General features: G+C 32.3%; 2 protein-coding genes across 2 annotated transcripts; one reads left to right on the plus strand and one right to left on the minus strand.

The window, feature by feature from the left end:
* The first annotated feature begins 904 nt into the window (after positions 1-904).
* LOC114196029 (GEM-like protein 1) lies at positions 905-5,899 on the plus strand. The gene is made up of 4 exons (XM_028086522.1): positions 905-1,381; positions 1,467-1,568; positions 2,259-2,530; positions 5,500-5,899. Exons 1-4 carry the CDS (start codon positions 1,075-1,077, stop codon positions 5,671-5,673), a joined length of 855 nt encoding a protein of 284 aa, XP_027942323.1. The 5' UTR covers positions 905-1,074; the 3' UTR covers positions 5,674-5,899.
* Positions 5,900-12,211: 6,312 nt separating this feature from the next.
* LOC114162095 (zinc-finger homeodomain protein 2-like) lies at positions 12,212-14,091 on the minus strand. The gene is made up of 2 exons (XM_028045872.1): positions 13,061-14,091; positions 12,212-12,787 (listed from the first exon to the last, which is right to left on the minus strand). The coding sequence occupies exons 1-2, from the start codon at positions 13,884-13,886 to the stop codon at positions 12,705-12,707; spliced, it is 909 nt and encodes a 302-aa protein (XP_027901673.1). The 5' UTR covers positions 13,887-14,091; the 3' UTR covers positions 12,212-12,704.
* Between the last annotated feature and the right edge of the window lie 404 nt (positions 14,092-14,495).

Below are 14,495 nucleotides of genomic sequence, written 5' to 3' on the forward strand. Positions count from 1 at the left end.
ATTTCTGGAGACGATGGTGGCGGATATGGTACCGAAGTAATTGCCTGGTAAGATTGAGTGCTTTGATTTACCCATATTACCATATTGGTATCTAAAACATTATCTCTATTAGTTTATCCCGTCTAGTAGAAATTATATAATTTTGTAATTTGTTTTACCTTCCTGATTTTCTAATCTAGAAAACTTATAGATTTTTCAATCGGTAGTATTTATAAATTACTAGAAAAAGGAAGATGATGTTTATGTAGAATTCTAGAAATCATCTTATATATTTCAGAAAGCTTGATTCAAAATGTTTATTTTAGAAACCATCTCATATTTTTTGGAGAGCTTATTCTGAAAAAAGTGTTTTATAAACCATCTTATATGTCCAGGAAATCTTATTCCAAAAATTTTATTTTGAAAAATCTTGTTTAGAAGGTCCTATTTTAAAAAGGATCTTATACATTGTAGAAAACTTATTCTAAAAAATTATTTGAAAAGTCGTTTCAATAAGCATATTTATATATTCTTAAAAACTTATTCTAAAAATCGTATTTTGGAAAATTCTATTCCAGAAAACATCATATATGTTTCTAAAAGTTTGTTTTAAAATATTTTTAAAACATGTATTATAGAAGTACAATTGAACTATACTTAAAGAGTAAAATGGTCATTTTAAAAATTAAGGAGATGCAGATAGTAATTTTAAGGTGCAGGAAGAAAAAAAACAACTTGAAATGAAAACTATAGTTGAAGGGAAGAGTAATGGGCTCAAACAGTGAAAACATGCTTTTTACGGGGCTTTTTGTTTTTGCAGCCCATAGTAACAGTGTGTAAATGACGTAAAAGCCCAAACAAACATCGTAAAAAAAAAACACGGGCAGGGGACAGAGAATAAAACGGGCAGATCCAGAAAGAGCATTGAAACATGAACTGAATCTTTTTAAACCAGTTTGACGATTTTGGCAGAATTTGACGTTTGAAATTGAAGTCCCACACACGTGTACTCTTCCTCCTCCACTCTCCACCGCGATCCATCGCCTCTCTTCACAATACTCCGATCCTCAACCAAACCGAACCTAAACCAGCAACATGAGTGCCGAAGCCCCCACCCAAACCCAAACCCAAGCCTCCGCCACCAAACCTCACGAAACCCAAACTCAAACCGTCGACACAAAACATGAAGAATCCCAATCCGCACCTCAGCCTCACACTGCTGATTATGCTCCGTACCCTAAACTGGACCCAGACGACGTCGTGCCACCTCCTCTTCAACAACAAGAAGTACCCCTCAATACTGAATCTCGTGCCCCAATCTCCGGCGATGCTGCCACCACCATGCCCAAAGACTCCAATCCCTATGTCACTCCTGCTCCCGTTGCCGCTTCTTCTACTAAGAGTAACTAACTCATCATTTTTCTTTTCCTTTTTTTGATTTTACTTCACACAAGAACACTCTTTGAAAACTTACATTATTTTCGCAGCGACTTTAGATTCCGTGAAGGACGTTCTCGGCAAATGGGGCAAGAAAGCCGCCGAGGCCACCAAAAAGGCGGAGGATCTCGCCGGCAACATGTGGCAGCACTGTATGTATTCATTTCCTGTCATTTCTTAAAACCCGTCTTTTCTTTTCGATATTATTTTTTGTTTTATTTTTATTATTAGAAAGTAGTTTAGGCCCGTTTTAAATTGTTTGAATTTGTTTGTCATGTTCTGAGGCTTGGACTACCATTTGCTCGTATCTCTGGTTGACCTGTGATTCTCAAGAATTACTATTTTTGTTAGGAGAATGCTAATTAAGGATGTGTTCTGGGAAAATTATGTTATAATTGATTATTGTTGCGGTCAAAATCTGTTTTGTTTAGATAAATTGACTGAAAAGTGTTTTAATTGCTTTCGTTATGATACAAACCGGCTTGCACATAAGGGATGTATGTCTGCGTATATATGAAGTTGAAAAATAATCATAAGCGATACATTTTCAGATTCATGAAAATAAGTTACTTAAAGGATTTTAGCTGCAACTTATTTTACAAACAATTTATTGTTTCGTATAGCAGCTGAACGGGAGGGAAAAGAAAACTTACCCAAAACTGTTAAAATTAGAATTTTCTATTGGGATGCGAAATAATGTGTCTCTCCTTGATTTCTAATGCAGTTGCTCTATGATATCTAAATACACAAATTCCTTTTATTGTCTTGTTCAATGCCTAAGGATATTGGTAAACGTGAGTCTTGTTAATATCATTATGATTATTTAATTTTGTGTGGAACAGTGAAAACGGGTCCAAGTTTTGCGGATGCAGCTGTGGGGAGGATTGCTCAGGGAACTAAAGTTCTTGCAGAAGGAGGGTATGAGAAGATCTTTAGGCAAACTTTTGAGACAGTTCCTGAGGAGCAGCTTCTGAAAACGTATGCATGCTACTTGTCTACTTCGGCTGGACCTGTGATGGGAGTATTGTATTTGTCAACAGCGAAACTGGCGTTTTGTAGTGATAACCCACTTTCTTACCAAATGGGTGAACAGACTCAATGGAGCTATTATAAGGTATTTGCGGAACCTCCTTGCTTCTTATTGATCTACAACAGAAATTATGATATGCATATGCAGTTTCGTTTGATTTGATGATGTTGATCCGTGAATGGCTTCATTGTCTATGATTTGTTGACATTGTTGCTTGTTTGTTTACACTCATATTTTTACATTCCATTTCTTGAATTCTGATTGTAAGCGAAGAAATGAGGTTTGCTATTGTTTTTAAACTATACACTGGTAGCGCTGAATGAGTATTTTCTTCAGATTGTGATTAACTATTACTATTATATAGTTTGGCAATGTATTTTTGAACTGCTGTCAATGACGATGATGGAGTTCAGTCGTTCTGTGCTCTGTAGGCTCTTTGTGAGGGTGCAATTTGATTGGCTTTAAACTGTGTGCTAGTTAAGCAGAACCGAGTAGTATAGTTAAGAGTTATTGTGCTTATGTGTGAATTACTATTTCACTGTAGAGAAAAGTAGTATTAGATTAGATGTTGGATGATGACCAAGAATACTTCTCTTAAGCTAGGTACTTAAACTTTGAACTGGATGACCGTTAAGTACCGGTGTCAAAATGAGTCAACCCGGCTCACACGGGATAATTCATCACGGGTTGAGCTAAAAAGGGTCAGCTCAACCCGACTTACTTTTGGTGAGATGGAAATTTTGTAACATGGCTCAACTCATCATAGGTCGGTTAGTTAGTTAGTGGGTTGACTCACTTACGAATATTCTATTTTTGTAGTTAATTTGATATATTTATTGTAATACAATGAAAGTGGATTGACTCAATTTACTTTGTTATAACACTAGAAACAAAATAATGTTCACTTAAATCTCCAAATATTAGTATAAAAATAGTAGTTGAAAATTAAAGTATCAAGGTATATAACTTTGGCAAACAAATAAGTTAAACATCCAAGTTATTAAATATTATTGAATAACATTCTAGTATTTGAGAAGATTAATTTGTGAACCTATATAATTAAAAGTAATAAATAATTATAATAAAAAACTTATAAAAAATTGTAAAAAGATTAATAAAGTGTTGTTGGTGGGTTATGGGTCAACTCACCTTCAACTCGGCTTACACCTGTTTAACTCGTGGGTAAGTGAGTCGGATTCAGTTCAACTCATATTAAAAAGAAAAAGAAACTGAAACTTTTCCAACCTTACTTGGTGAGAACCCGTAATGAGTCGGCTTGCTCATGGATCAGAACCCATTTTGATATCTCTACTCTTAAGGACAAGCCAAGGAATCTCAAAATTACTAATTAGGCAAGGAATCTCAATTACTAATTAGGCAAAGTCTAAACGTTAAACACTTGAGCGGGCTCCCTCTAATCCCTTTTATAAGTCCCAATTAACTAATTCAGTAAGATTGAGGAAATCAGTTAATTTGGTTAATAAAATTAAATTTGTCCTTAACCTTTATTCTTTTTTCTTCCAAAACTACTCATAATTATTGTTCAGAAAAAAGTAATGCATTCTTTTGTTAGGTTGTTTAGTAATTCAAAACCGTAACCAGCGTTCACAAAACTACGGTGTCTGGGCTCACCCTCAAGTATGATACTGAGGTAGAAATAGGTAGATGAAGTTTTCTAAGAATCAACTCTAACATGTTTATATGATACAAGTTTGTAAATGTCTAATCTAACCTTGATGACACGTTATTTAGAAATATATTTTGTAGTAAGGGCTTAAATTTTTTCCACCATTGAGATTACGGTCATCATGATCCCATGTTATTTCATCATGACCCCATCTTTTGTTAGGTTGGCCATATAATTTATTTCATCTTTTAGAAGCTTACCACCTTTGAGATTATGGTTATCATGATCCATGTTATTTTATTATGGAATGATGAGGATATGTGCCAGCATTGCTGTAGTACCCTTTAGGTCTAGGCCAATTACAAATTAGCAAGTAATAATTGATTTTTGAAAATATTTTAATATTTATTGCCTAAGGTATATCCTAGGAAATTTTTGGCAATGGCATTTAACAAAATATGAGACTGTACTAATAGAAAATTAAAGTCTTGACATTAACAAGTCCAACGTTTTCAGCACTCATCCACATAAATTGATATTTTATAGGGCATATTAAACATACTAAACAACACCAAATCATTTTCAATGCTAAAATATTTAGCTTTTGGACAAAACTCTTAAGATTACTTGTCCCTCCCGTAATTTGGTCCACTTTTTTTTAGATTAAACAATGTAATTTTCGTCTATTTGCTGATATTCTTAGGAAAAATCTAAGGAAGATGTTCCGCATATGAATTTATATATTTGTATTCATGTATTTAAAATTTTAATATTAGAAAATTGCGTTACATTTTTTGTAAGAACAAGTCCTGCAAGTGAAAGCACAATTAAAGGAATGAAAAACGGAAGATTAAACAAGAGAGAAAAACTTTGCAAGCATTTGACTTTGCAAAATTAAATATTAACATCATTTTTCCACTTCTGTTGTGGGAATATATGGGTTAAATATGTTTTTGGTCCCTCAAGTTTCAGTGAATTTTAGAATTAGTTTCTCTTCGAAACTTTATACCAGTTTAGTTCTTCTTTAGAAATGCGTGGATTAGTTCTTCTTATCAAATTTTATTAAGTTTATTTACATTTTAAACGTATTTTATGATAATATTTGAATTAACATTGAAGCAAAAAATGTGTCAAACGGTGTAAATAATTCAAATATTATCATGAAATACGCTTGAAACGTTAGGAAAAAAAAACATATTTAATCCAAAATGTATTAAGTCAGTCCACACCTCTAAATATGCAATATTTTACTCAAGAAAAATTAAGAATCCAAATCTAAATGAAACATCAATTAATTATTTCACAACTTCTAATCAAAACAATTAATCATAAATTTGATTTCCCTCCATGATAACATATAGACACATTGTCATGAATGTATTATACTTTTCTTTCTTAATCACATGCTTTTGTTCCCATGCATTAGGTGGTTATTCCATTGCATCAACTGAGAGCAGTGAACGCTTCAACAAGCAGAACCAACTCGTCTGAAAAATATATTCAGATTATCTCTGTTGACAACCATGAATTTTGGTTTATGGGGTTTGTGCACTATGACAGCGCTGTTAAAAATATTCAAGGAGCATTGCAGCCTCAGTGACACACAAGGGATTCAAAAACACCATGTATCATTCATACCAAAGATGAGGTTTGTATTCATAAATTATGAAACATTTTAAGTTTGTGGAGCTGTTATAGATTGAAACTCATCTAGTGTGCATTATATATTTATTTTACCTGTTAATTAATTTGTTGTAAGTTGAATGGATATATAGTTGGTGGATTTACATTTTATTTTATTAAATTATCTCTTTAATTTTTCTGTATATTTTTGTGATTTATTACTGTTACAAGCTAAATGATTCTAAAAGAAGTGACGTGGCAGAACATATTTTCTAATACACTATTTTTTATCATGTGGGTCACTTCCAGTACGATATTTATAAGCTGAGAAAGACATGATAACATAGTTGGTTTACATGTTCTCAATAATGAAGGGACATAGACCCAAACATAACAAGCTAGAAAAAGTATGATAAGAAAATAAAAGAAAAAGACAAGGACTTACACTCATGAGGTAACAAAAACTGCATCCTTGTTTTGAACAGCTTTTTCTTTTTTTTTTCAGTATGACAGAATAAATAAATTACATCTAAAATATTTCTCAAAAAATTATGAAAGTAAACTATTATTATCATGTTCTTGGTGCAGTATGCTGAATCATAATCTGTTCTTTAATGGTGGTGAAAGCTAAAGAAAGTATGGTGACATTAGTAACTTGATTTTAGAATAACTATGCATGTTTAACATTAAAACTCTAAAAACATTCAAGAATGAAAATCAAAATTAAAACAGAAGTATTCAGTTTTTCATTCATCGGAAAACTGGTTAGGGCAGTAATATTAAACAAGACGAGTATACAACAGTGTATTATTATATAAACTAATTTTTTATAGGGTTCCAACATATCATGAACATTCTGTTCCACAGCTTTGGAGTTCTCCCTATTTTACCACTAAAAAGAATTCTCTCATTTCATATTTTAAATGAAATGAGTATCATGTGAACTTTTGTTAGGATCATCTGCCCCACTTTTCATATTTTAAAACATGGAAAAATTAACAAAATATTATTTTCACTGAAAATGACAAAAGAGAAGTTTATAAAACAAAATCTTTTAGAAAAATATGATGAAACTTTTTACCTAATGGTCCCCTCTTATTTTCAAATTGCAGGAAACTAGTGCATAGAGTAACTAAATAGCCTCTGACATGATCTGACACTTGGTCAGATTACGATAAGATAAAAAAAATAAAAAAGGTTCTTTGGTCCATCTTCAGTACTGTTGATGTGCTATGGTTCATATCAAGTAGGTCATTTTGGCCCATTATATCTCTATTTGTCAAAAAAAAAAAAAACAGAAGCCTGTCTCAATTATTATTTTTCAACCATCACAATTCAGAATCTAGTACATAAAAAAAAAAGTAAACAATTTAAAATTCCCCCAACCCCCGGCAAGAAAATAATAATATCGGGTGAAGAACATAAATTACAGCAAAGCAGTTATTGGTTAAAATGAAAAAGGTAAACAAAAAAACTTGGCATCTTTCAAATCCATTTCACCTAACATTCAACTGCGTTTTCTGTATTTTTATTCAAGCCAACTCTACAGTTATGCATGGACCACAATGTAAAAAAAAAAAATCCTTAATGATTGATACGATAATGTCGAAAATTTATACAGAGAAGATCATGTGGTTGCATGCAGTAGTAATTCGGGGAAAGAGAGAAAGGTAAAACAAATATAGTAATTGTATTTTACTTCTCCATATTCATTGACGGTAATTGCCATACAAATTGTCAGAAACTTGCTGAAAAAAAACATATTCATTAAAAAAAATAAGACGCTGCGATACTTAAATATTTTAGGTGTAAACAAAATAAATTAAAATTATAAGATATTAAAATCATCCGAAGTTTATCGGAATGATCGCCATGTCATATAATCGATATTATGTACGTACGATAGAATAAGTAAAAGCTGTGTTTACGTTGAATAGTAAAATTTGAGTTACAAATCGCAAAAAGAGAAAAAAGAAGAAAAAAAAACTATGTAATTGACGATGAACGAGAAACAAAAAGTGGGAGTTTTGATTTGACCAACTGGTGTAGAATAGTTGTATGAGGTTGAAATCGGAAGTCAAAGTAAGAGTTCCATTTAATGCATGCACTCAAATTTAGAAATCAACGCAAAGCATTGCTCTCTGTATTGTCTTGCTCCTTCCCCGACATCACATTCAACAACAAGAGCTTCTTTCGTTGACTTTCACAAACACATGTTTGGTTATCAAATTTTGAATACTCTCAACAAAGTCAGCTTAAGCTATAAAACATGGCCACGTAATAATAATAACTGTTTCGTTCCAGAGATAACCAAAAAACCTTTAGTCAAATCATTTTTGGTTCGTCAAACTTGTTCTGAGTTATCATACCCAAAATTCATAAGCAAGCATGCATTTCCATATCAAAATGTCAAATATATTTTTAATTTTGTATTTTTCAAATTATCTCTACTTGACTACGATATATCGTGTCATTTTAATTTAAAAAATCCATTGCATTAAAAGCATATAAATATAGTATACTTTCTTTTTTCTTTATGTACATTCTTCAAGGTAGAATACAGAAATTAAGAGATGTAATTAACTTGCCTTTCATACGAAAATCATTTATAACCTTTTTAATGCATTATTTATTATTTTGATTTTTGTATAGTGATATTAAATTTTCTATTTTAATGTACTGCCTAAGAAAATATTAGTAGTTAGTGCTACCATAAATTTTTAAAATTAAAAGTTAAAAAAAAATGTATTGAAATTTGGTGTATCATCTTCCTGAGAAACAAGGAGTATGGAGTTAAGCATTTATTGCTATTGCTCCTTTCACCGATGCTGCTATGACAGTGTTAATGGTTCTGGTAACTTTATCCTTAATCATGTGTTGCATTTTGGTTTTCTTCTTTAAGCGTTCCTTGTTTCAGCGGATTAATTGTTGTCAAAAATAGATTTGCATGAATGAAAATTGTTCGTTTCCCATTATTTGAAGAGATATGCCAGAACAGATTTAAAAGGATGGATACAAATTTGATCTTCACAAAATACACAAATAAGAGGAAGATACAAGGGGATGTATTGTTCACATTATATGTTTGACCAAAATACCTTTTTTTATAATTGAATGTATAGTGAACAAAATCTATTTCTTTCTTTTATATATGTATATATATAAATAATCAGTTTATTTTATTTTATTTATATAAATAATATAATAAATTATTTTATTAATTTTTGTAATTTATTTCTTTAAAGTGTAGTATTAAATAAAAATAAAAAAAAATTATAACTCACAAATACTAATTTATAATACTTATGGTGATCTCCTTCTTTTATATTAAAACATTTTTTTATCTATTATATCAATCAAATCACTTACAAATTCTCACAAACTTTACTTTCAAATTCATTCACAACCACCTCTAAATCCCTTAAAAAAAACAACATACATTTCATTCTCAAATCCACTCAAACTCATCCACCCAAGTGAACAGAGTCTAACGCTTTATTTGGATGATCGTTTATTTGGATTTGAAGACATTATTAAAAGAGATTGACGTCTTGTGTAATTTTCTGCAAATTTTATATATATATAAAAGACAAACACCCTCTTTTTTTTTAAATTATTATTAAATATATGAAAAAAAAAGTATTTTAATCACTTAATTTTGCTCGATATATATAATAAACTTGAATTTGTGAAGGATCTTGTAAGTAAAATCCTTATGGTGTTATGGGTTCAATGAATTCTGAACGTGATGAAGTTAAATAATTATTTTATCTGAAATTTTACACAGAACATAAAAACGATAATGATACAGATACTTCTTCATGCATGGCTGGTGATCCTCCTTATTGAAGTTTTAAAGAGTTGTTCATCAATGGGTGAAAGATGTTGCTAAGCGCCGTATTTATTATTTTTTTTATCCACGATAAAAGTTTAATAAATTGAAATCATATATACATATCATTCAACAATTTTTATTTATTTATTAAAGGGTCAAAAAATAGTTTTAGTTAAATTTGAAGGTAAAATTATTATTTTTTTCAAATTTGATATATTTTGGTGTCCAAATTTTAAAATAAAAGAATATAATATTTTTAACTCAATATCATAAAATTTTTCTTTTACATGTTAAACAGTGTTCTAAAGTAATATTTGAGTTTAAACATGTTAAATTATATAAATAATTTAAACTCAGACTGAAAAACAATTTAACATGTAGAAAAAAAATTATTTAATTAAATTAAAAAAATTATATCACTTTATTTTTAAAATTTGAGGATCTAACAAATTTTAATTTTTAGTCTAAATATAAAGACTAAAAACAAATAAACTGTCATTTCTCAAGGAAGAAGTACACTCACCACCAGAGGGTTTTTTTTTTTTTCTTCCTCCATGACTTTTTTCTTCGGTGAATGACATCCTTATAAAATTCAACTGTCAATCATAACTTTATCATACTTGAGCACATTAAATAAACATAAAACATATTTGCTTTAGAAGAAAAACAGCTAGCAAGATTGTGTTTAAAAGATATATATAGTTGGAATACATAATAAACTTTTTTAATTTGTGTATTGACGTGTTTAATACTTCTAAAAGCCAACATTCACCTTATACATTAAGATTATAGTGACTTACAATATGGTAATATAATTTGTGTGAACTAATGGTAGAATCAGTAAATGTGGTTGATTAAGTGAACCAACCCCTGTGCATTAGAAGATGACACGTTAAGAAAAAACATTTTGGTTGCAAGTGTACATAGATGTCCTGTCAATTTAACTGGATTGAATTGGCCTTGCTACTACTGTACTCAATTTAAAGGGGTGCCAGTAAAATTAGTTGAGCTTTACATATGGTAGTTAAGTTGATTCCCCATTACACTTGGTAGTTTTGCCGACACTTTGCATGTCCTTACAAATCAAACTCCATAGTTATTACGCTTTCCAACTATATAACATGAAATTATACATCAACTCAGGCGTAGACATGTGGTTGCGAAAATCGTACATAAAATTAGCTTTTAATTGTACTTAGTTTGGAATTTAATCAATAAATAAGACTACTGTATATATTGATTGAATTCTTTTAGTTTTTTTTTTTTTCTTGCGTTTTACTGACCACAGAGGAAGAGAATCCTGTGCTACTGAAGTAGAACCACACACTGTGAATAGTGGCAATTTTGATGTGAATAGTTTTAATAGATTGCAGTTATATTTAAAGAAATTTAAAACCAACCAATCAGAAGGTCCTGGGCATCAGATAAGATGCATCCAAATTGTATTGATTTAATTAAAATAATTAAAATTAATTACAATGATTAACAGAAAGAGTTGATTAGGAGAGTATTATGTTTGAACCTTCTGAATATAATAATGCATTTGATTCAGAAAGGAAAAGTTTAACAAATTTGATAAGTTAAATGTTAGACATTTATAAAAACTGAGGAGTATTTGTCATGGTTAAAAGAGTATAATATCTGAATTTGTTGTCAAAATTTGGTTCTATTATGATTGAATAATATTACATTATATTTTAAAAAAGAAACATACTAATGGATGCTTTCATCTCAAAAATATCCAAAAACAATCTCAAAAAGTATTACAATTACAATTTATAGTTATTTTGAACATTTCTGAACTAATAATTAATTCTTCAAATAGTATTTATTAAAACCATTTAAAATTGTTGTTGGTTATGAAATACTAAATTGAAATTGGCCAATAAAGTTCTAAGGACCACTCACAAAAAAGCAGAAACCAAACAAAATATAAAGAAATAGTTTATGATAGATCGTCTTGTCTATTCTCATTCCAGAGAGCTTCGAGTAGATTCATGTTTCAAATGTTCAATATATTGAAAGTACGCAACAAAAAAAAGAAAAACAGTAAAAGACCAATCAAAATAAAAAATTACTTTCACCCTTTTCATTTCAAAAGAAGAGAAAAAACGACACTCTGAAAGGTGATCATTAAGCATAAGAAAGCTTTGCCAACAGAGGGAATTATATAAACTGAAAAGCAAAGGAACAGCAAAGAAACACGTATGGTAGGAAGTTATCACAGACAAGTTGTTCGGTCTCGTTAATGTCTGTACTACTCGCATATACATATGTATATGCGTTTAATGCATTTTGAACTCTTGAACTGAACAAAATATTATCCTGCTTAGAGATGATTACATGTATATATATACATATGTACAGCAAGTTTAGTGACTAACAGCGTTCGAAAAATAAACCTAAAGTATTGTGTGTGGTTAAAAAATGGGAAATGGTTAACGAGAAAGTTAAAGAAAAAGAAAGGATGAGAAAACAGTAGTTAAGGAAAAGTGCACAGAGCAGCATTAACGTGGTGCAGTGTTATCAAAATCAGAAAAAGTCTGCATGTCTGGTCTGCAAGACTGTGATCTGCGACGCAACAGGCAAACAGTGTACGAGTTTGCCGCGTGAAACGCCCACTCATAGTGTTGGGGTTACTTTTCTCGCTTTTTTCACACATGCGGGAATAACATTTAAATTAGTATTCCGAATGATAAATGGAGCAAACAATCTTTTTCAGCAGTGTTAAGAGCAAAATATACAGATTAAGCAGCAGAAATGAAATGAAGAGGAACATAAAATATTGGAAAGATAGGGTGAACTGAAGGTTGAATAAGAAGGTTAGAGTGATTATTAAATGGTTTGTGAAGTTTGAGGTGCAGAAGTGAAGAAAGAAAGAAGAAGAGACATTAATATGAGAGAGAAAGGAGAATAAAAGTAGGGTGGTGTTAGGGAGGAAAAACAGGAATAGAAGACGACAAATGTGAAGAAACATAGCTTAAAACAGCTTTGCACTTGCATTCCACGCACCATAAATACAACCAGTGTTGCAAATTATTCTCTGTGCTCATCCCCATACTTCCGTTCCATACTCCCATCACTGATGATTCGGATTCTCATATGATCAACAATAGCAAACCCTTCCATCAACTTCCAACTTTAGTTCTTTCTCTTTATTTGGTTAATCTCCCTTAAGAGAGTTCAGAATTCGCAATCATGGTAGAGCTGTTCAAGTGATTCGATCCATTCCCAGCTGAACGTTGCTCAGAATTAGCTAGTACACACACGTAACAACCGCAAATCACCAACAACCAAAATCTCATCATCATCATGGAATCATATGCAGAATATATCAAATAAAAAAACAAGCTAGAATGAGTGTGAATTAACCCTAACCAGATCGATCTCCATTAGTTAAACTTATTTTAGATTACAAATTAAGGAATAATTAACACCACTTCACTTCCTTCTATTGAGACTAAAATCTAGGATATGGACCTGGAAATTGAAAGAGAGAAATTGAAGAGAGAAAATTAGGGTTTCTTACCAAGAGTGTGTTTGTTATTGTGCATCCAGACCTTGAGAACATGTCTCTTCACACAAGTTTCAGCGCAGAATTGTTCCACAGCAGCTTCGTCGTGTTTCTGAATTCTCCACCCCAGCTTCTCCGCAAATGCCAGCATCTTATCCTTCTGCTCCTGCGTGAATTTTGTCCTAAACCTCTTCTTCGTTCCACTGCCGCTACCACCGCCAAAACCACCACCTCCTCCGCCGCCGCTTGAGCTGGGGTTTGACATGTCCTCCTCTTCTCTACTGAACACTCCTCCCGAAGCCAGCGGTGGTAGCGCCAAAGGCCGGTGCTGCGACACCGGAGGGGTTAACAGGTGGTGGTGGAGGTATCCTGCGGAGGAAGGTGGTGGCCCACGGTGGTAATAAGGGGAGAATTGGTGGTGATACTGAGGATGCAGAGGTTGCGGTTGCGGCTGCGAGCGCAGTTGGTAAGGACTGATTTCGCCATCGATCTCCTTGCGGTGAAAATTGCGGTGGCAGTTACACGCCGCGCAAATTACGGCCTCCAGCGTGCCTTCCTCTCCGGCGGCCAAGAACTCGCAGCAGCCATCAACGGCGTGACCACCTATGCTGACGGCATGATTCTTTTGACATTCTCTGTATCTGACCGTCCCTGTGGAGCTGCCTTTACGACCGGAGTTGACGGTGGCCGGAACTCCCTCAGCTGCGCTTATTTTAGACCTGGCCGCCATGTTTCCGAAGGAGTCATAACCCGGCGCCGCCACCGAGAATCCCATTTCTTCTTCCTCCTCGTCTTCCTCTTCTTCCTCCTCTTCATGGTCTTCTTGCTCGTCAAATTCCATATCGCTCTCCACCTTTTGTGATAGCAGAATAGAATAAATTTATGAATAAATAAATAAATTTTTGTGTTTTATTTGGGATTTGGTGTGTGCTGGAGATGGGAGTAGCAGAGAAAGATCTACAATCAACTACTCTAGCTGAGAGAGAAGAGGAGCCGAGTCAATTGAATTGAATGATGAAGTCATAACCCACCGCAATGGATAATAAGTATAAGTAAGATACTACTGCTTTTCTTTTAATATTTTATATTGCTCCTAATAAATACTAATTATTAATTAATTAATTGAATTTAAGAGATTTTATATTAAGATGGTAATATTAATTTGTTTGAAGTCGCAGTTGAAGATAAGAGAGGAGCAGAGGATGTGGTCATCAATGACCCGTCTGCAGAAAAAGAGGTGTCTCACTCTCCAAAGCCTTTCAAATACTTCCCATTACATTAACATCTGCATCTATCATCTTCACACATTCACTTTTACTTTAACCCCCTTCTCTCTTTTTTTTTTTTAATCTTTTACTTTTTCCATAAACATTTTTCCAATACACTTTTATTTTTTTTCAGCAACACCAATATTTCTACACACAACCAATAATATAACAGAACACAGAAA

The sequence above is a fragment of the Vigna unguiculata genome, chromosome 9 (genome assembly GCF_004118075.2).
Source record: "Vigna unguiculata cultivar IT97K-499-35 chromosome 9, ASM411807v1, whole genome shotgun sequence".
Classification (NCBI taxonomy): Eukaryota; Viridiplantae; Streptophyta; class Magnoliopsida; order Fabales; family Fabaceae; genus Vigna; species Vigna unguiculata.

Excerpts from the sequence above, each read along its gene's own strand:
- LOC114196029 (XM_028086522.1), top strand. The coding sequence starts at position 1,075 with ATGAGTGCCGAAGCCCCCACCCAAACCCAAACCCAAGCCTCCGCCACC. Across the intron at positions 1,382-1,466 it reads TGCCGCTTCTTCTACTAAGA|CGACTTTAGATTCCGTGAAG; the intron begins GTAACTAACTCA and ends TTATTTTCGCAG. Across the intron at positions 1,569-2,258 it reads CGGCAACATGTGGCAGCACT|TGAAAACGGGTCCAAGTTTT; the intron begins GTATGTATTCAT and ends TGTGTGGAACAG.
- LOC114162095 (XM_028045872.1), bottom strand. The coding sequence starts at position 13,886 with ATGGAATTTGACGAGCAAGAAGACCATGAAGAGGAGGAAGAAGAGGAA. Across the intron at positions 12,788-13,060 it reads CAATAACAAACACACTCTTG|CTAATTCTGAGCAACGTTCA; the intron begins GTAAGAAACCCT and ends TGTGTGTACTAG.